The following is a 21,425-nucleotide window of genomic DNA, read 5'->3' as shown; positions in this document are numbered from 1 at the left end:
TACATATCATATCTTCTTTCATATCTCTTCCTTTTCAAAATAGATAAATTGGTTCTTAACTCAATATCGGTGACTTACGAGCACTAAACACATAACAATAGATAGCCATGTTCAGATCTTAATATATACACGATTAGTCGATTACAAATCCACTGATCCACCAAAACTGAAAGAAAGATATATATACAGATACAATTTTCTGTTAAGATTTCCACGATCCATGATCATTGGTAGAAGTGGAAAAAGAAGATAGAGACATGAACTTTCAGAAGTTCAGATATCCCTGACCTTAAGTTTGACATCTGTAAGAGAAAGGAGCGGGATCTTCGGGCTTGGAGGAGAACTGCTAAATTTGTTAACCAATGTCTTAAACAGTAGAAGAAATGCCACATAGAGTGAAGCCATGATAAAAGGTGCTGCGATAATCCACCCTAGCAACTGAGGAAATCTTAAAGTTAGTATAGCAATACCAAGACTTAACCTTGAAAAAACTATAGTTATATTCCGATGGAGTACATACCGCGTGGGCGATGCTGACCAGAACCTCTTTTGAAGCTTCCCCATACAAAACTTTCTTCAATGCATCGGGTGTTAATGGGAAATGATCACCTCCGGAGATGACTTCACCAAATCGCAGGAAGGGAATCACTAGACTAAGAATCAAAAGCACAACCCAAAATTAGAAGACACGATGAATCCACATAAAAGGAAGTATGAGTTGCTCTCAATCGGCCTAGTAGAAGAGAAACAAGTAATCGATTTTAATTTGTCCAGGTTTATTTCTTTGGTGAACTATGGTAAAAAAAACACTGGAAAGTTGACTCTTGAGTCACTCGCCTGCCTCGGGGAGTGGGCAAGAGCCAGGCCAAGTTTTGATCTCGAGTTCTCAACCCAACTACTTCAGTTTTCTGTTTTCACATTTAACACAAATTTATAGCATAGTTGGAGGAACAACGGGCGTAATAGACGTAGATCAATTACTCCAAATTTCACCAACTATCAATGAAAAGCTTGAAACTAAGATAAGTAATAGATTCGAATTGAAAGTCGTTAGAAGATGATGAACTTATTGGACATCATTATATTTACCTTAATTCTAATGGAGTAGCAATGAAGTTAGCAAGCATCAAACATGGCGAGTTGCATAGAGATCCAAGCAATGCAATGGCAATTCCACATAGAAACACTGTGACCCCTGTCAATAAAATAATTTGGTTAGCATTAAATTTTTTGAAAAGGAACCTATAGTGAATTCGACAAATCTACCTGACCCGCCTCTTCGGACTCCCACTTGAACCACCTGTGAGAGAAACAAGGATTTCTCTCTCCACGTGACTGAACATGTGAGAGGAGAGAGAAACCCTTGCTTCTCTCACAGGCGGTTCCAGTGGGAGTCTCAGAAGGCGGGTTAAGTATACTTTTTGTAAAGAAAATGATAAGCATTTCAAATAAACTTACAGTATTAAATTTCATTTCATCATTTTAAAGCATTTGAGTGTTTAATTTAGTGAACTTACTTAACCAATACAAGCCTTTACTGCAAACCTAAAAATTCGAGTTTTCAAGTTAAATGCATAAAGATATTCATGAAAACAGAACCCAACACTGTTCATTTCAAAAAAACACCACCACCCATTCTATTTTCATTGCACTTAACCAAATCATCCCTCTTAAGTCTCAATGGGCAAATGAATAGAATTTCGTCTATCCCCATATAATAGTCCTACATCCCTTGCGGGATCGTCCAAAGCCTAGACTATAGGTATCTGCTCAAACTTAGTAAGCGTTGAGACCTTTTGGATAGGCTCATGGGACTTTCAGAAAGAACAAAATCTCATACCCGTAAAGCCTGAGTCCAAAGTGTCAGACAACTTCGGTCACTGCTAAGATTTACCTCGTTAAACCCCATGATTAATAAACACAAATATCTAAGGAAAATACATCTTCTTATGGTAGTGACAAGAAGCAAACTTACCACATATTGGGAAAACTCCCAAGGTTATGCCAAGAGCTGCTGAAAATGCGAGTTGACTCGGTTCTGCTCCCCTGAAAACCAACCCCCCTCAATAAAATTGCTTACAACAGATCAAAAATCAAGTCTAGAGAGAGAGAGAGAAATTAGAGAGAGAGAGAGGGTTTGATTGTAATTGTAATAATTAATTAATACCTTTGAAGTATTTGAAGAAAAGGATCAACAACCTTATTGTTCAGCCATGGAATTATCATCCCCAACCAAGAAACTGCCATGTTTTTATTTCCAAGTAGAGAGAGAGAGAAGAGATAGACCTTGATTTTTAGATTGAAATCACAAATATAAGAAGAAAGAAGAAAAACCAAAAAGAAAGGAAACCAAAAAAGATGCCATTTGGAACAAGTAATAATTAATAGGGTAATTAAATGATTATGATCAGTTTTAGGGTTTCTCACCCACGTTACAGACAAAATTGTCAGAAAAATTAGAGAGAGAAAAAGAGAGAGGGTTTTTCAGAGTCTATTTTCATTCATTCATTCATTTTAGAGAGATAGAAAAAGAGGTAGGGTATGAATGAATTAGCAACACACAAACACACAGGCATGAATGATTTGAGAATTAAGAAGCAACGGAAATAACCGTGTTGGAGTTGGATTCAATTTTCTCCCTTCTGTCATTTTCCTTTTCTCACAAGAAAACAAATATCTCACTGTCAACGGCGGTTCAACTCAATCACTCTGGCAGGTCAAACCAAATTTTACTTCTTCATCTTAACTAGCTAAGGAGGGAGATTTACTAACAAATTTTACCATCTCAAACAGTCCAACTTAATTATTTTCTTTAAAAGAAGGTAGTATATGTATACATTATGTTTTTTTTTGTTGAATTTTGTATGAATTATGTTGTGTGATCAACCTTGATTTTTTTTTTTATATCTCATCAAAAAAAAAAACCTTGATTTTCTACCAGTAAAAGAAATGTTGACAATCTAGTTTTGCTCCACGATCTTAGAGCATCTGCAACGCAAAATTAAAAAAAAAAATCTCTATTCATCTTGTGTGTCAAGTTCCAATTGAGATTCTCACTCGTAAGTGGCAAAAACAGAGATCCTCAATTTTTTTTGTCTCCAATGCAAAACTCTAAACTTATAAGAGAGATATGTAACGCCCCAAGCCTTAGCAGTTGCCGATATTGTCCCCGCTTTAACCACCCAGGCCTAAGCCCACACGGGTACGGGGTTTTGTCCTTGGCGAAGGCACCACAAGCCTACCCAAAAGGCCTCGGTACTTACTAAGCTTGAGCTTACACATATAGCCCAGTCTCTGGACACTCTTGTGAGCAATGTGGGACTATTACAATCCCCCACCCTCATCGAAGAGCCGTCCTCGGCTCTGATACCACTTTGTAACGCCCCAAGCCTTAGCAGTTGCCGATATTGTCCCCGCTTTAACCACCCAGGCCCAAGCCCACACGGGTACGGGGTTTTGTCCTTGGCGAAGGCACCACAAGCCTACCCCAAAAGGCCTCGGTACTTACTAAGCTTGAGCTTACACATATAGCCCAGTCTCTGGACACTCTTGTGAGCAATGTGGGACTATTACAAGATATCTTTATTCCGCCATCGACATGTCATCTTAGAGATCCAAATAAAGTATTGCATTGGAGAGAGTTTTTAAAGAAAAACTCTAAAAATCATATTTGACACTCAGAGTTTGTAAGATTGAGTGTCACATTGGAGATACTCTTAGGAGAGATATGGTGGAAATTTGTATCTCCAACACAAATTTTTATTTTGAGAAATGCTGGAGATTGCGGAGATTAGAGACCTACCCTAGACCACATTTGACGTGGTGCTGACCCACACAATCTGTTTTAATAGAGGATTTTTTTTTATGTATATTTACTAAATGGGTTATTTCTCAAATGACCCCCAACTTTGTGACCAACTTCCTGCCTGACCCCTTATTTTAGCAATAATTCCCGTATGACCCCATTATTTCCGTTATCTTTAACATTCCGTTACTCTCTCTCCTCCATCTCATTTTCTCTCTTTGCCACATCATTTGCGCACGCCACATCGTCGTCTTCACCGGCAGGTCGCCGACCGGCCAAATTTCCGGTCGGCGACCTTCAAACTTTTTTTTTCTCTCTTCTCTCCCTCTAAAAAAAAATTTATTTTAAAATTCTCTCCTCTCTCTCTCTCTAAACACTCCGGCGAAGGGAAACCCATCGCCGGAGTTCGATCTGTTTCAAGAACAGACCGAAGTGTTTAGAGAGAGGAGAGAATGTTAAAAAAAATTGAGAGAGAGAGAAGAGAGAGAGAGAAAAAAAAGTTTGAAGGTCGCCGACCGGAAATTTGGCCGGGCCCACCTGCCGGTGAAGACGATAATGTGGCGTGCTCAAATAATGTGGCAGAGAGAGAAAATGAGATGGAGGAGAGAGAGTAACGGAAGGTCAAAGGTAACGGAAAAAGAGGGTCATACGGGAATTATTGCTAAAGTAGGGGGCCAAGCAGGAAGCTGGTCACAAAGTTGGGGGTCATTTGGGAAATAACCCTTACTAAATCATTTTAATCTTTTTATGTACACACTACCAATGCTACACTTTTTTTTTTGTCGAGAAGACAAGAAGAAAAAACAGAGGTACATAGTTACATAAAGAAAAATATGTGTGTGAAAGATAGACACCATCGAACTACCAATGCTACATAGTTACATAAAGAAAAATATGTGTGTGAAAGATAGACACCATCGAAATATACGAAGTTTTCCTTGCTTTTCAATTTGACAACACAAAGAGCACTCCTAATGGTTTATTTTGAAAATTTAACAAAACGTATATTCACCGAATTTTGAGTATCATAGAGTAATTAATTTAGAAGATGAGACTCTAAAAATTCCACCAAACGATTGTTCATCTCAGCAAATCTTACATTTATCAGTTATAATCAGAATGAAATTGGATTATACATCATAACAATTAAGTTATTAAGTACTAACTGAAATTATAAATCGAGACTAATACACTTACGAATATGAGCGTACAATTTCTCTAGAATTCCATATGTAATAATCGCCACAAATGAAAATAATGGATCCACTATTACTTGGTGTAATAATGGTTGGACCTCATAACGTAATCCAATTTTTAGGTCACTTTGAACATAGATTACGGTTCTTGAAACAAATATATATATATTAGAAGTAGTAGATTTATCACTTCTACAAACCACTTTTTAGTACACTTTGAATCCCATCTATGTGTTAGATTTTGAAGGAAATTTACCCTAACGATCAGGGCCGGTCCTGACTATTTGGTGGCCCGAAGCGAAGTCTAGAAATGAGGCCCCGTGTATTATCTGTAAATTTTAAGTTCACCTTAGGCCCTCATGAACCTAGGTCGAACCCGATCCTATAAAATCTATGCATGAAATTAAATATTTTCCCATCATTCAAAAATGCATACATAATGTATATCTTATCACTTTATTCCTGGCTAGATTCATCGCAATAGTTAGTTAACATACATGGGAACACTTTATTGTGATATTGAAATGGGACAAACGAACATTTGGGTGATTCTGTATTTGGTTTTCGAGACCATTTGTTTTACAGGTCAAAGTTTTAGGACTTCATTAAATGACTTAAGCATGAGGAATTCTAGTTCTCAGACTACAATTAGTACATAGAACTATACAACATATTTGGAAGTTGTGAGTTGTAACAAGATTTTAGTAATGTTTTCTTTTTTTTTGGAGAGAGTAATGTATTTGTTAACTCCTGAAGTGACTTAAAATATTGAATTTGAGATCTTACAATGTATTGGGAGGAGATTTCTCCCAACAAAATGGTCATTTAGATTCATCTACTATAAAATAAAATTTATCTAACTTAAATTATATATTAGAAAGGGGATGTCTCCCAACACTTCGTCAAAAAAAAAAATAGAACCACACACATATTATGAAAATTTTTATTTTCTTTTCGAAAAATAACAACTAATATTATAATAAATATTAACACAACTAGTATTTTTTTTTTTTTGTTGAACTACACAACTAGTAAGCACATAGAAATAAAGATGTAGTGATATCAAGATGAGATGTGGAATAATGACCTAAAGAGAATTAGAGAAGTGAGAGATAAGAAGGGGATATGTAATGGATTACTTTAAAAACACGTGTATAAAACTTAAAAATAGAGTTTTTTTTTTTTATGAGAAAAAAATATAAAAAAAAAATATATTTGTTAAAGGAAAGAGGTATATATATTGGTGGGACCCATTTGTTGAAAAACAACAATAGATTGTCCTCTCTTCATCAAAAAAAAAAAAAAACAAGAGTTTGTCCAACGAGTCTTAAATGTGGGCCGCTCTTATCTAATTACTGCTGGGCCAGATTGAGAACATTTAAAGGTTAGAAATTCTTAAGACACTCCAAAAAAATGTGGCCCCAAAAATCTCCAAAATTTGGTGGTCCAAAGCGAGCAATTTGGTGGCCCAAAGCGAGGCATTGCTCGCTTTGGGCCAGGGCCAGGCCTGCTAATGATATAATAGTTGGTGAACCATACAATCTTTATTAACATTCCCATGCTACATTCTTGTACTAAAGGAAAGAGGTATATATAGGTCTCATAGCTATAAAAATAGAGTTATTTGTTAAAGGAAAGAGGTATATATATTTTGGTGGGACCCATTTGTTGAAAAACAACAAGAGTTTGTCCTCTTTTCATCAAAAAAAAAAAAACAAGAGTTTGTCCAACGAGTCTTAAATGTGGGCCGCTCTTATCTAATTACTGCTGGGCCAGATTGAGAACATTTAAAGGTTAGAAATTCTTAAGACACTCCAAAAAAATGTGGCCCCAAAAATCCCCAAAATTTGGTGGCCCAAAGCGAGGCATTGCTCGCTTTGGGCCAGGGCCAGGCCTGCTAATGATATATTTGGTGAACCATACAATCTTTATTAACATTCCCATGCTACATTCTTGTACTAACAGACAATATCCTTTATGTAGATACATGAACATGTGCATGTGTTTGAATTCAATATGATATGAGAATTGTACGCTATTATCCTACATAGTTCACTACTTGCAAAACGTTATCGATATGAAATTAGTAGGTCATAATATATTGACGAATATGATTTTGAGTTATGTATGTTGTGATACTATTATGTGTGTGGGATGTGATGGAGTTGGTGGAGGATTGTGGGAGTTTTGTGGTTAGGTCGACCATCTCTATCGGATGTTTATTGCGATGACCGACGAATTTGCATGGTAAAGACGTATGGCGTACGACCTAGGTATGGAGCGTACGGGGTCGGCGCTAACACAAGGGTAACCTTATGGACCACCCTCTTATACAACGAGGGTTATGGGGAGGGTTCAGATGAAGGATCTGTTTTCTCCGGTGGACAACAACTTATCATATCGCTTTTGATTGTTTGTTATAAATGTAGTTTACCTTATTATAATGGTCACAACTTGAATACTTATTATGAACATCTTTATATGTTATGGATTGTCTATTTGTTTTGGTAGCTCTTGAAACTGTCTTTAAGGCTTTAAAGGTTTTGAAACCTACTTGTTGGGGTCTGACCCAACATATTATTTTTTAGGACAAGGAAATTGGTAAATGTCACCTACTTGAGGCGTAGTTAGCCTTGGAAGAGTTGTCTTAGTAGTCTTCTTTCTCTCTTTAGGTAGTTATTTGGAGTTGCATATCCTAAATACTTGTTTTTTGCTTTCATTTGAGTTTTGAAAACTTGGTAAAGTTTCGTTAGTTGATTTATTGTTATTATTGAGTTTCATGTTCGATGCTATCTGTTTCTTTGATGAATATATCGTATATGTTCACTGTTCTGCGGAGAAATACTTTAAGTTCAGGTTTTCATGTCGGCCGACGTGGAAATCTGAATTTGAGGCGTTACATATTCCTTACGAAATAGTGTTACAAATGCTAGCATACTAATCGCATTCCTTATTAGTGATACTCCGGACCAAAAGTGTCACGAATACTAGCCTAGTAACCACATTACCTTCTTATCAAAACCGTGGTCATAGGTCCACCAGGGGCTGCCTTTTAAAATTTCCCAATCTCGATAAAAGCCCGGTCATTCAAATCTTCATCGCGAGCCCTGAAATCGACTCGGTCTCCCTCTCTCTCTATAAGTAAGCTAATAACCAGTGGGGTAAGAGTAATCTCGCTGTTCTTATTACTCTCTTCGTCTTTTTAGTGAGTAATTCGTTTCCATTTCCAAAAAAACCCTAGCTCCAAGATCGATCGACACTTAATCTCTCTCTGATCTGGTTTTAAATCTCTTATTAGGCAATTCGAAGTTTTACAGTGACAAAAATGGAGGAATATCTGCACAATATGAAGACCTTACGCTCTCAAATGAACGGTCTCTCTCTCTCTCTCTCTAATCGTTCATGTTTATCTTACAGTTTGATTTTCTCTTTAACATTCTTTTCGTGTATTGCGGAAGCAGATGTTGAAGATCAAGCAGCGAAAATTTCAGTCGAAGAACAAACACTCATCACTTCTATCCAAACTATGGAAATCGACCTCAATTTCGGTTTCTCTCTCGCTCTCTCTCTCTCTCTCTCTCTAACTTCGTATTTCTATCTATTTATTTCCGGTAGGATAAACATTTCTAGTTTTAAGATGAAATTTGAACCTCATTTCTATTATTTTTTAGTTCGTAAGGTTTTTCTACTTTCTTCTTCTGATGAGATATATCCATACTTGCAAAAATCTTCCTACTCGGAATACTCTATTTGAATAAATCAACGATCCTTCGACGTGTGTAATTAATTTGTAGTTTGGCGCCAAATTTGTTCTCATTAACCGCCAAAAACTTTTCTAGATTTTAGTCTGTTTTGATTTTAATCGTTCTCTTAGTACTGATGAAGTATCATATCGTTTTTTGCAGCAAAATCTGAAATTAAGCGTCTTAAAGAGGAGACAGAAGTGATGTTGAAGGCAAAAGGTCAATTGTGCTCTCAAATTCTCATGAAGCAGAAGAAGATCGCATCTGTTGAAGCTGATTCATCCAACCTTTTTCAGGTATCTTATTGGTTATAAGTATTTGAAATTTCAAGATTCATGAACTTCATTGATAAGAATTCTCCATATGGTTTTCCTCTAACATTTTTTTGGAATAGGGAGGTAACAATTGAAATCTTCATCGATTTTGATTTCAAGACTGAGGTCTTTATGAAGCTCCTCCTGTTACAAAAATGTTGGAGGAAACTTAATTGGAGAATTTGTACTGAAAAAATCCAAGTAAAGTTGATAAAGGAATATGTAACGGTTTTTTTGCACGACTTATTTCATCTTTCAGACGTTAGAGCTAATTCAACAAGAAAGCGTCAGTGTATCTGCTAAACTAAAAGCGAGACGGTAATATCAAACTCCTTACACTCCAGACTATACTAGGAAGTGTATTATAGATTTTAAGTTTTATTTATTTATCGAACAGAGAAAACTACATGATGGTCATTGAGGATTTGAACGCCAAGTTTCAAGAGCAACAGGTTAACAGAAATGTTTCATCATTAGAAAAGTTTGTATAATACGTTTCTCTCTCAAGCTGTAAATTAGAATCTCTGGCTTGTGTTTGTATAGGACTGGATCAATTCTCACAAGCTTGGGATACAGGTTGGTCGTTTGCGATGTAGTTTCCTTGTTCGATACATTTGAGCATGTAAGAGTGGTTCTGAATAATAAAAGAAGTGCTGAAGCCTAGTTCTTTGCTGCTTCTGGTTTAACTACTGTTCGCTAAATTAGTTTTAATGTCCTCAACTTATAACGTAAATTATATTTAATGCATGAAAGGTTTACGAGATCTAATGTTGTAGACAATCGTGAGGTTGAATTTGATATGAAACTTAAGTTTAAGGAAACAAAAGATGTAACTTCTGTTGACCTTTTTGTCGCGGTTTCTTTACAATCATTTTGCTTACGTTGCTAAATCTTTTTCAGTCTTAGCTTATCTAACTTCATGTGATAGGTTTGATATTTCTTACATTCTGAGCTCATGTTCTTTCCTCCCGTACTGATTAGTACAGGTCCAGGGAGATTTTGGTGAACAAACATGTGAAATTGAAGGTACTATCTTGATGATTTTGCTACTCTATTGATGTTATAGTTTTGAATATTTTTCGACAACTAGTCTCTTGATTTGGTTGCACAACATATTACCATGTGAAACTTTTCAATATTTGGTTGATTTTCAGCATGAGATTTCACTTACCGTCGGCTATTTCTGGTTTTATTTTTCTTTTCCAGGGGAAACTAGGCAAATCTATAATATGTTTATGTTGTGTTTCGTCTTCTTTGTCGAAAAACCTACTTTGTACCAATATTTGAAGGACAATATCCTTTTGGTGTTTTGGCTTACAAAAGGATTTTGCTCTCATATCTTTCAGGTGCAAGGGAGGGTAGCTATGCTGTTAGCGACAATCAGGTATCGACATTTAAACCTGGACAGTTTGGATTCTCAAATTTCAAACAGTTGAGTGCCTTAGTATCAGGAATATGAAACAAACAAGGAGTACAAGGATCTAACAAACAAGCTGGACTCAATGAAAGCTAAGTACGAGGATATAAAATTGAACAAATCAAGTCTTGTTTCAGACAATAGAAAGGTATGGTTCTTATTTGAAACTGCCAGCATTATCCCAGTTCAGCAAAGTCTTCTTTCTTAAAATTTTTTTGTCGTATCAGGTGGAGAAGTCGATTCAGGAATGCAAGTCTAGGGCTGACAACTTTCCGGTTTGTTAACTGTTCTTTGTGTATCTGAAAGTCTGCAGTTAGGTTCTTAAACACTAGAAATTAGCCGTATCGTTATAAACACAATACAAAAACAATCAGTAAGATTAATGGTTTAGCCGAGATTGTTCTTAGGTCTCAAATAATACCAAAACCGGAAGGTCCTCATGGGTGAATGGATAAGTGAAGTTATCAAATTGTTGATTTGTTTATGTACAGTTTTCTATTTTTTCTCTCGATGATTCAGATGTATGATGGTTGGATTTAACTTAACATTTAGGAAAAACCCTTATCTAGGATCCATTGGATAACGACTTTATCGATATTCATATTGCAACTCTAGGTATCCTGATTCATTACATGTACTTTAACCTGTCGATCTGGTATTTTATTTTTGTATTTGTACCTTCTAAAAGTCTCTGACTGAAGTTTACACTCTGCTGTTTCTCCTCCTTTCTGTTCCATTCTTACTATCCTTTGATTGGTGTTAACAGCCAGAGCTACGTGCTATGGATATGAAGACCTTGAAAGAGGAACAGCAAGCTCTGTTATCTGATAAGGCTGCGGAAACGGAGTTCTTGCAGTCTCTGCAGCATCAGATTCAACAATTAAAGGTTAATATAACTGAACTGATTCTTCGAAATAACTGAACTGATTCTTCAAAAGAAGCTTTAGAGTTAATAGTCAAATGATGAATTACAAAAATGAACGAATTGACTGCTGTTCTGGGCCTCTGGCCGGGGTCTAGGGCCTAATCGAAATGGCAAAGTGCTAATAATGTGGTTTCCCTTAATTTCACGTTGGAACTTGGAGTAGGGTCAACTTCTCCGATGAGGGATTATTCATTTGATTCATTCTTCCAAGCAATCTTCGTCTAGGATCAAAACCGAACCTCCACCGTCACACATGATCTAGGCCATATATTTCCTATATCTCGGGAAATGATGGTTATTCTAGTATTATAGAGAACGAGTGACTTCCCAAGTCGGGGTTGGCTGTCCTTTTCTGCTACTCAAACTTAAACTCTTTGTTATCTTACTCTATTCCTCTGCTTTTGGACAGTGTATCTCTCACATTATTAAATGTGAATGTGGAGAGGCATACAAGGTGGAGATAAAGGAGAGCTTTGGTTTATCAAATTAGGACAAGATACTTCAAGCACTCCAAAACTCGAGAAGACCATTCTATGCCACGGTTGGTACGTCTATACTTTTTGTGATTGTGGATAAGAGAACAACAGAGTAAAGCAGGAATTTTAAGTTCCGTTATCGTGTCTCTGTTCTGACAAGTATTCTGAACTCCATGTTTAAATATTTTCGTGATGATAAATAGAAACTTTTTCAGTACAAACATGCATCTTTCGTTTCTTTCATCCGTTCGTTATGTGGCTATCTTTTCCGAAGTAAAACGAAAAATGTAGTCATAGAAATGGAAGAACCCAAACTTCTTCAATCAATATTGATTTAAAATTGAGAATGATAGTTTATAAATGCAGATACTAAGTATCCAGTTTCATTTATCATATGTTCCAAATGATAAACTCTAGGCATCCACTTCTAGACCATAGTTCATTGAAGCTTTAGGTATGAATTATTGTACATAATATTCTTGCTGTATCTCTGTATAGGCAGCCAACAAGTAGTAATATTTGTATGACAAATAACTTAGGGATAGAGAGAGAGTAGGAAAACTATCGTTCTACTTTGTCTCGAGAAGACCATCAAGAACAAGAGAGATATCATCGGCAGCATAGCCTTCCTTTAGAGAGAAAATGTTAGGGCTCTCTTGTGGGACAACGTCTTCATTTTTATAGCTTTCTTTGCTTCGCATGAAAATCTCACTTCCAACCTCAACAGTTCCACCAAGAATTACTGTTTTGTGGAGGCCAACAAGTAGGTCTTCATAGTCAGTGTCTCCTTTCTCCCCCACAAATACTACCATTTTGGAGAGCTCAATTCCCCACCGAACCGATAAGTACCTGTAAAACAAAAACTTGTAAGAAAAAGTCATTCTCTATGTAACTACGTGAACGAATTGAGTGATTTAGAATTATCTCTAACCTGAGTGCTTGAGCTCTTGATGCAAACATCGGAATGATGTTCAAGCGAGTACCGCTATGTGTATAAATAGGATTGCATCTGAAACCTCTCATTCTTAACTTATGCCTTAGGTCGTCCACCTTCCTCGTCTGCATGGCATAAAATTCCTCTTAGGACTATGTCAGTGATAGGTAAATACTATAACAAGTCTGGTACTTCGGATCTTCGATCCACCCCAAGTAACTCGCGGATCGGATTGGGATCGGGTATTGCCTGAGCTAATCGCATCCTGAACTACTGAATTGTGTGTTATGAATGAAAATTTGAATTGTTTGAGTAGATTTTGTGTCATATGTGTAGAAAGAATATCACTTGCGTGGTATATATGTATATATATATATTATATGCATAATAGGTTAGTTAAAACTCAGCCAAGTTACTCGGCATGAATTGGTGCGGATCAGGGATTGGGCCTGATATCCCCGCTCCGAACTGCTTAGAAAAGAAACCAGAAATTGAGACTTACCTTAGCTCCTGGTTTAACCAAATAAGCATGACATCGAGAGTTCCCCGCTGCAGCATACTCTGCTACGTCATCCGCTGCGCCTACATCGTCTGTTGCGAGCCTGAGAATGGTGGACCGGACATGGTCTGCGGGCCATCTGTATTCGACATGAGCTGCATAGTCCAAATCAGCCACCAAATCTCTCCATGGATGATACATCTCACTCCCACTACTACAAATTAGTGCATCGAATGCACTAGGTTCTATTTGCCAAGATTTCAATGCTTCGAGTGCCTCTGCCAATGTCATACTGGTCGATAATATGATACCAGTACTTAGTCCTATTCGAGATGTCGTTGCAGTTACAATCTTTATCGTCTTTAATAAGTTTTCAGATACTGTTCCATTTTCATCATAACAGTCTGTAGCAATTACATATAGCCTTTGCCGTCTTCCCGGTGCATAATTTATACCAATATTTGGATGATCAACTAGTCTTTGATTCCGACGCCTGGTCAACATTTCGATGAGCTCTTTCTGACGAGAAGCGGAATCAAGTTCGCCATTGATCTTGAGATCACCGTCGATGGAGAAACGTAGTGAGAGATCTTCAACGTCTCTTAAAGAGTCACTCATGGGTTCTTCAACACTAGGAACAATTTCAAGACGGGTAGTTGGGTGTCGGTTACGACAGTGTTCGACATGAGATAGATAGTTACGACAATGTTCCGGCCAGGAGAAGCGGTGAATGTTTTTCAGACCATTTTTACGACAGTCCATCCAACGGGTTTTGTCTGCAACAAGTTTTAGTAAGGCATCTGCTATGGCATTCTGATCATGTGGATCAACCAAGAGACCATTGTTAAGTGCCTGAGAGAAAAAATATCAAACCTTCATTATTATCACAAGATACAAAATGATGCTGGTTCTTGCCCAGGGGTTGAAAGTGAACCATTAAAACCCTAAAATTAACTTACCTTGTGAATATCAACTGGCCCTCCATTTTTAGTTGCAACAACTGGTAAACCATAAGCAGCTGCCTGCACCATATTAAACTAAAGAGTTAAACCAAGCTTTCCGAAACTAGCTAAAATGGTGTTTCTATTTCTTGATTGTCTATGTCTGACTCGTCTGAATCTGACTTGTTATGGCTAGGGGCGTAACATGCTTTTAATTCAAACTTCGGAAATATGACTCGAGTCAATTCAGGTTTCAAGTCAGATTTCATATTTAAATTTGAAAAAAAGAGAAACACTACTAGACCTTGCATTATTTGATTTTGCAATGTCAATGGTTAGTAGATAAAATTAGGGAAAATGAATACCTCTATGAGAGTGAGACCAAAGGGCTCTACCAGAGCAGGATTTATGAAAACTCCCTATAAAAGAGATCGAAAATCGTAATCAAACACTCGAAAACTATAATGTGGTCTTACAGAACATTCGGGGATCTTTTTTCCGCCATTCAAACATGATGGATTTGTAAAGAATACCTTAGTTTTGGCAGCCAAACGATATATTTCAGGTACATCGGTTTGCTTGTGATGCTTAGGGTATGCAACTTGACCGTATAGGTCATACTTGTCAATTAGTTTGAGAACTGTCGTAAGAACAACGGAGCTGCTATTTGACATCTCTTCTATATCATCTCTATTCCCCAATATCAAAGTCTGCAACAATTGGACATTATTCAATTACGTCTATCTAATATAATTTCTAATATGTGAAAGCAAGGTCTTTGAATATGTATCAGATCGTACCAAATTTGCGAGCTCCCTTAGAGGTTTACACTCGCCGAAAGCCTTGAGTAAAGTAGTAACGTTTTTCTTAGGGTCTGGACGCGATAATGCAAGTATCATGGGCTTATGAGGATTCGTGAAAAATCGCATCACCTACAACGATATGAAACAAAAAAAAAATCAACAAAGAATCCCAAAGCACATTAGCAAAACTAAATTATGTACTAGAGTTTCAAATATATATGAAGTTGATTTCAAATTCACGACACGGGCTCTAAGTGACCATTGCGAAGAAGTGCAATCCCCATGTATATACATGAACCGTGATACTTGGCCAAAAAGAATAGTTGACGCTAGTTCTAAGCATAACATGGTCGGACAGCATGGGCCAAGTAACATAAAGAGAAGATAGTTGGACACTTCGCGGCTAACCACATGAGTCATTCCAACTGGGTCGACTCGTTTTTCAGGCTAAGTATCATTGTCGTATGTATAAAGGAAATAAATAAGTACCTCAGCCCAAATAGGAGGGAGATGTCTTTTGGATAGAGTTCTGTCAGGGCCAATCAAGGAAGTTATATCTCCATCATTTCCATCTGCTGAGTCTTGATTTGTGACATAGCTGAAATCCATCCCTGGTGGTATAACCTAGATACATATAGAATAACAAATAAATCACTTCCATCAAGTGGACGTGCCGGAGTGGTTATCGGGCATGACTAGAAATCATGTGGGCTTCGCCCGCGCAGGTTCGAATCCTGCCGTCCACGGTTTTTGTGGTGGCCTATCTTTTTTTGGCAGATATAGAAGAATTAGTCCAAAGAAAAAACCTAAAATCAACAACCCACAATGCTACTCACCTATTATTCAAAACTAATGCATTTTGTTGTCATGACTCTTTAGTATGACAGTCTTGATAATATGCCCGTCCCAAACCCTAGTTGAGGTAAGTGTCTAGACAAGATTTAGAGTCTCAAAATCCTACTCAGCAACATACTCTGTGCGGGATTTTGTCGAGAGAGCGGTTGGGCATACGGTCATTTTTCGTTAGAATAATTCAGTCGTTAAACCTATTTTCGTGTGAACAGGAAGTGAGTTACAAATAAAATACTTTAAAAGGGAAGTAGGAATACGTACGACCATTCTAGGCATGTAACGACCAAGACAACTAACTCCTCTTCTTCTTCGAACTCTAAGCTTTCTCTCAAGTTTAGGATCAAAACCATCATACAAACCCCATTGTTCTTCAATCTCTTGTCTTGTACTTGTTACCACCATTTCAGCAGCATCTAACCCTAATTCTTCTCCTTCAATCCTTCTCATTATCTTATATGTTGAGTTTATATCTTCTTTACTCAACCTTCCTTGTTTCAATAGTTGTTCATATTTGTTCCTACCTAATGAATGTCCTGTTAATACCATTGGAACATTTAGGGCACCCGACAGTCGTGCAGCGACCTCTCCAGCATCTGCATAGTGACCGTGTATCACGTATGGCCACATCGGTTTCCCGCCTTCAACTTCATCTCCTAATGCTCTTGCCATGTTCACAATGTGGGCTAATGCACCATCTACAAATTCTGGTATGTGAGGCCACAATGACTCCTTTGCTATGTACCTATAACAAATTAGCTTTTATCAAGTTATGTTACAAAAACATGTGGCATTTTTTTTTCAGCTATTCATTGACAGGCTTATACAAACCTTTCTCGTGGTCCACATGGAAGGCGGATAATGTAAGCACCACAACTATCACCTTCAATCTGGCCATCTGCATCGGACGGACAGGATAACATCTCAATGGGTTCGCCATAGCTGTAGTCAACCTCTGACGATGCAATTTGGCGAGTCAATAAGTCAACCCTATATACTCCTTCAGTATTGGCTAGAGCTCTAGCCAATTCTACGACATATTTCACCTGATCATCGTGGTAAAAAAAGAAAGATATTAGGTTTAAAGAACACTTTACAACTTTATAGTATTTCAGCCATTGAGTTTGAAAGGCTGAGACTAAAACGAAAGAAAACTGCGATTGTTGTTACTTGTCCACCGGTATCTGAGTCTCTTCCTAATTCCATATTTTCTCCCCGCACCAATCCATGCAAACTAAAAAAATCGAAAATAAAACAAAGATAAATATTAATAAAACAAGATATGGTTTAGGATAGTTTTGGTATGTTTTTTACCTTATCAGTATTATGTATAGGCGCTTAGATTTATCGTCCTCATTCCAAATTTGAAGATCCGAATTGATTCTGAAAAGTTTCTCTTTAGACCCTATTTCTTCTAATCGATTACTCTCTCCTTTCTCTTTTGTCTCTCCTTCTGAAAGCTCTGATAAATCCTCTGAAGCATCAATACGAACTTGTTCACGCTCAAGACGTCGCTTTGCAAGACTTTGTGCAGCTTCCCATGCAATCTACATCAATAAATACCCCGCAATTACACTCCAAAAGTCGCCTTAAGTTCGACTGGATTATGTTTCTTTTGACTTGGTCAATCGACTAAAAACACATATATTTTGAGCTTATAAATGAGAACTGGAATGAAAAAATCAAATAGTAATTGGTAAAAACGGATAAAAACAAAAGAAAAGAAAATGAAGAAAAGTAGGGTACCTGTTTCTTAATGCGAGCAAGATGCCATATTCTCCAACACATGTTTTCAAGTCTGTTATTGCGCTCACGCGTATTCCTTGTTGCAATCACCTGTTTTTATTCATTATTCTTCGATCAGTGTGTCACCATTTTTATTTCTACTTTTCCGTTTACGAACTTATTTCCTTCTCAGACTCTGGGCCCTGGGGGCCTAGGGTGCACATAGAACATATTCTTTCCCAAATTGACTAATCTTTGAGGTGATTAATTCACTGTTATGGGATTATGGGTTCAACTCCTTGTTCGTAGTCAATTTCCAAAAAAAAGACTCCTGACTGCCATCAATTTTTAGTTTTAGCCTAATTTATTTGAATGTGTCGTAAAAACTGAATAAAGTTTCAAAAGGAGAGCAAGGTGTGGCACTACCCTCAATCTCTTGGCCCACCCTCAATCTCAGAGTCCCCATTGATTGGATAGTCCGAGGACACCTGGATTGGGCCTAATCCGTGCTGGATTTGAATAACACAGTCCTAGACCAATCTGAGTGTTTTCGGACTACCTTGATTGTGGGCCCGGACTGAACCGTCCGGAACCCATGGAGAGTGCCAAGAGAGAGACTGACCAAGAAAGAACAAAAAGGCGATCCCTTGTAGATGCACCCTTAGAAGAATGTGGGTTATAAGATTGAAATCAAGATTGGGTTCAACTCCCAATGTTAGGGTTGTGATGGGATAAGGAATTTCGTCAGTTTATTTGGAGCTTTGTGTTAAGTCTCAAATGAAAGACAAGATTGTGATTTTTCTTTTCTTTCTTTTACTAAAAGTGATGTTTGACTTGAAAAACTAGGTCCATCATGGCTCATAGGCTAATAAAGTCTCCAAAAATTTCAAGAATGATAGAAAAAAGATGTTCGGAAATATGAGAAGACCACATTAGCCTTCGGATAGTGGTCGACCAACCACGTCACAGTTGCCCACTCCGAAAAAACACTCCGACTGATACAATGTCATAAAAATTGTTTCATCTCTACAATTAGTTACTTTTTTCGGAATATCTTTCACAAAAAGTTCCATTGGTCTTAGAAAATAAAGGGTGAAGATGCTCACCCATATTAAAGGTATGCAACAAAATCTTCATTTAAAACTTATTTTCGTCAATAGTTGATAATGATGTATACGGTTGCAAACAATTTTTAGTCGGAAAGTAATCCTAATTCAAGTTGAATAGTATATAAAGTCCCCTCAGTTGAAAACGACTTATGTTTCACCACCATATTCCACTTGAGTGGAGGTTACCTTAGTTATCTATCCCTTAGGTGCTAGCCTTTCATTTTAAAAAAGTCTACCATTTATTGTTGGAAGGTAACTTCAATACACTTCTTGGCAATAATATGAAAGGTAAGAATCTATGTATGGGTTTGTAAACAAACTCCACAATAAACTTTTTTGTGGACCTTCCACAGTTCATCTTCTTTACTAGTATGATACTTGTGACACTAATTGAATTTTCACCCATTCACATTAAGTATATGAAGGCCTTTAAAATTGAAAATAAAAGTCTACATGTACAAAAAAAAAAAAATAAGTTGTAGTTAGTTAATAGTTCTTATAAAATGCAAGCCAAGAATTTAGTATCTGAGGGGTATTATCTGATCGAATTGAAAATATTACTACGCCTATTACATTATTTATACTCATGTTCAATAACCATGGATTCCACCTCCCGTGGGAATCGAACCTAGGACTTTCAGGTTTTTGGAGTTTATGTCGACACTTTGAACCACTTGGGCAACCAAATGTTGACTACGCAGTCTACGCCTATTGGTGGAAAGAACTCTGAATTATAACATAATTAGTCGGTTAGTTAGTTAGTTGGTTAGAGAGAGGGAGAGAGAGAGAGTACCTTAATCCAAGTTCTATAAAGATCAGATTCATCAAAGCTATTAACAACTTCTTCAACAAAGTATTTGGTAGGACTGAATATAGCTTGAGCCTTTTCTTTAATGGTAATATCAGAAGGTGGAGAAATTGGTGAATTTAGCAATAAATCAGTAGATGAAGAAAACAGAGCTCTTGTTCTGTTTTTCTCTTCTTTTCCTTTGCTAATGGAACCATTGTTTCTTTTTAGTGTGCTTCCTGCATCAAGAATGGCTTCCAAATACCCATTTATCCATTCATTCCTTGCCATTTCTCTGACTTCTCTATACTACTATTCCCAATCCAAATTCTTCCAATTCAATACCCACAAGAAGAAAAAGATAAATGATAAATGGAGAGAGAGAGAGAGAGAGGGATTGGTTTCAGGGGAGGATGATAAAGAGTGAGTTAAATAGGAGTTTTTGAAAGTGAGAGGGAGAGGGAGAGAGAGAGAGAGGTATTCAATTTTATTTCCTCTGAAATATTAGAGAAAAAGGAGAGAAGGGTAGGAGGATATATGTGGGTGGGAAAGCAATTTCCTCCACCACCACCACCCCATCATCTCCACCAGGGGCATCACCACCACCACCATCTCCATCCTCATCCCCACCTCAACTTTCCCCATCACACCAAATGCCTCTAACGGAATTTTTTGTTTTTTACCATCCTCTTTTAATTTTCTTTAAATTATAAGTTATTTCTTTTCTTCCAACCCCAAAATAAACCAGACCCATAGCTCCATGTGGCATATAATAGGCATCTTTATGTAATGGTAACAAGAAATTGATCCCAAGACTTATTTTTGTAAGTGGTCTTATTTTAATGATATGTCAGCCTATGTTGAAACGTGTAGAAACTAAATTTATTCAAAATTGTGGAAGTTCACCCAGGATTTTTTTTGTTGTTGAAAGCATTCACCCACAAAGTTGAAAATTAAAAAAGTTGATGGTTTGACAAAAGAATATTTGGTCTCGCTGGAAAGTTCGGGTCATGAAAAATTTGGAAAAATAAAAGAAAAATAGAGCATATCACCCAAATATGCTTAGGGAAATTCACACATCCCACCTTATCTTGCACCCTACTTTTGTAAAGAGGTATCCTTATGCCTTATTCTTATGCTCCTTAACAACAAGAAGCTCTAAAATGGAATAAATATGAGAAGGCCAAATTAGATTTGAGCATTTATTCTACTCATGTCCCAATTTTTCTTAAAGAGGAATATCTCGGGAACGAATTCTCTAACAAATCCATGTTTATTTTGTCGATTATTGGAGGCATATTATTTTTTTAACTCAAAAATTAACTTGATCAAATATTGTCCGTAATTTTCATTTTCTCTATCATCTTCACCACCACAATTTCCCACTACCACCATTGTCACCTCTTCCCTCGCCTCTCCCACTCACGGTTACCCTCTCTCTCCGTCTCTCTCTCTCTCTCTCTCTCTCTGTCTCTCTCTCTCTGTCTCTCTCTCTCTCTCTCTCTCTCTCTCTCTGTCTCTCTCTCTCTCTCTCTCTCACACACACACACACACACACCCACCCACTATCTCTCTCTATTGCTCTCACTATCTATGTCTCTCGATCTTTCGTTGTTTCTTGAACGGTCTATCTCTCTCTCTCTCAGACAATGCTCCGGCGAAGGGAAGTGTTCCCTTCGCCGGAACCAGACCTCGAGGAGGGATTCTGGCAAAACCTTCCGAGGATTTCTGGCAAAACCTTCCCACTCACGGTTACCCTCTTTCTCCGTCTCTCTCTCTCTCTCTCTCTCTCTCTCTCTCCGTCTCTCTCTCTCTCTCTCTCTCTCTCTCTCTCTCTCTCTCTCTCTCACACACACACACACACACACACCCACTATCTCTCTCTATTGCTCTCACTATCTA

The 21,425-nt window shown here is 37.4% G+C and overlaps 3 protein-coding genes and 1 non-coding gene across 7 annotated transcripts; 2 read left to right on the top strand and 2 right to left on the bottom strand.

Moving 5' to 3' along the window:
- Nucleotides 1-74: 74 nt before the first annotated feature.
- Nucleotides 75-2,671, bottom strand: LOC147550386 (uncharacterized). The gene is made up of 5 exons (XM_086665482.1): nt 2,168-2,671; nt 1,976-2,046; nt 1,090-1,195; nt 521-653; nt 75-438 (listed from the first exon to the last, which is right to left on the bottom strand). The coding sequence occupies exons 1-5, from the start codon at nt 2,245-2,247 to the stop codon at nt 274-276; spliced, it is 555 nt and encodes a 184-aa protein (XP_086521608.1). The 5' UTR covers nt 2,248-2,671; the 3' UTR covers nt 75-273.
- A 5,366-nt stretch (nt 2,672-8,037) lies between these two features.
- LOC147550385 (tropomyosin) lies at nt 8,038-12,097 on the top strand. Of its 3 annotated transcripts, none has more exons than XM_086665480.1 (13): nt 8,038-8,162; nt 8,300-8,375; nt 8,463-8,549; nt 8,907-9,040; nt 9,318-9,376; nt 9,456-9,510; nt 9,602-9,634; nt 10,045-10,084; nt 10,405-10,442; nt 10,510-10,623; nt 10,703-10,750; nt 11,242-11,361; nt 11,810-12,097. In XM_086665480.1, exons 2-13 carry the CDS (start codon nt 8,327-8,329, stop codon nt 11,888-11,890), a joined length of 858 nt encoding a protein of 285 aa, XP_086521606.1. In that variant the 5' UTR covers nt 8,038-8,162; nt 8,300-8,326; the 3' UTR covers nt 11,891-12,097. The 3 variants fall into 3 exon arrangements, with proteins under 3 accessions (XP_086521606.1, XP_086521604.1, XP_086521605.1); XM_086665478.1 differs by having other exon boundaries at nt 10,504-10,623; XM_086665479.1 differs by lacking the exon at nt 8,038-8,162 and having other exon boundaries at nt 8,191-8,375.
- Nucleotides 12,098-12,229: 132 nt separating this feature from the next.
- ATSPS4F (Sucrose-phosphate synthase family protein) lies at nt 12,230-20,334 on the bottom strand. 2 transcript variants are annotated; one of them, XR_015236772.1, is made up of 14 exons: nt 19,530-20,184; nt 17,649-17,738; nt 17,217-17,449; nt 17,073-17,136; nt 16,734-16,948; nt 16,167-16,647; nt 15,543-15,677; nt 15,051-15,182; nt 14,784-14,960; nt 14,616-14,669; nt 14,269-14,331; nt 13,280-14,161; nt 12,808-13,212; nt 12,230-12,725 (listed from the first exon to the last, which is right to left on the bottom strand). XR_015236772.1 is itself a non-coding variant. In XM_086665477.1 (14 exons), the coding sequence occupies exons 1-14, from the start codon at nt 19,812-19,814 to the stop codon at nt 12,446-12,448; spliced, it is 3,186 nt and encodes a 1,061-aa protein (XP_086521603.1). In that variant the 5' UTR covers nt 19,815-20,334; the 3' UTR covers nt 12,230-12,445. The 2 variants fall into 2 exon arrangements, 1 of the variants encoding a protein (XP_086521603.1); XM_086665477.1 differs by having other exon boundaries at nt 12,808-12,935; nt 13,313-14,161; nt 19,530-20,334.
- On the top strand, nt 15,718-15,799 carry TRNAS-AGA (transfer RNA serine (anticodon AGA)). The gene has a single exon. It is a non-coding gene; the product is annotated as a tRNA-Ser (tRNA).
- Nucleotides 20,335-21,425: the final 1,091 nt, after the last annotated feature.

The sequence above is a fragment of the Eschscholzia californica genome, unplaced genomic scaffold (genome assembly GCF_041429995.1).
Source record: "Eschscholzia californica isolate CP2 unplaced genomic scaffold, dmEscCali1.0.p SCAF_3, whole genome shotgun sequence".
Classification (NCBI taxonomy): Eukaryota; Viridiplantae; Streptophyta; class Magnoliopsida; order Ranunculales; family Papaveraceae; genus Eschscholzia; species Eschscholzia californica.
Note: the sequence above shows the minus strand (reverse complement) of the source record. Positions and strands in the feature narration are given on the sequence as shown.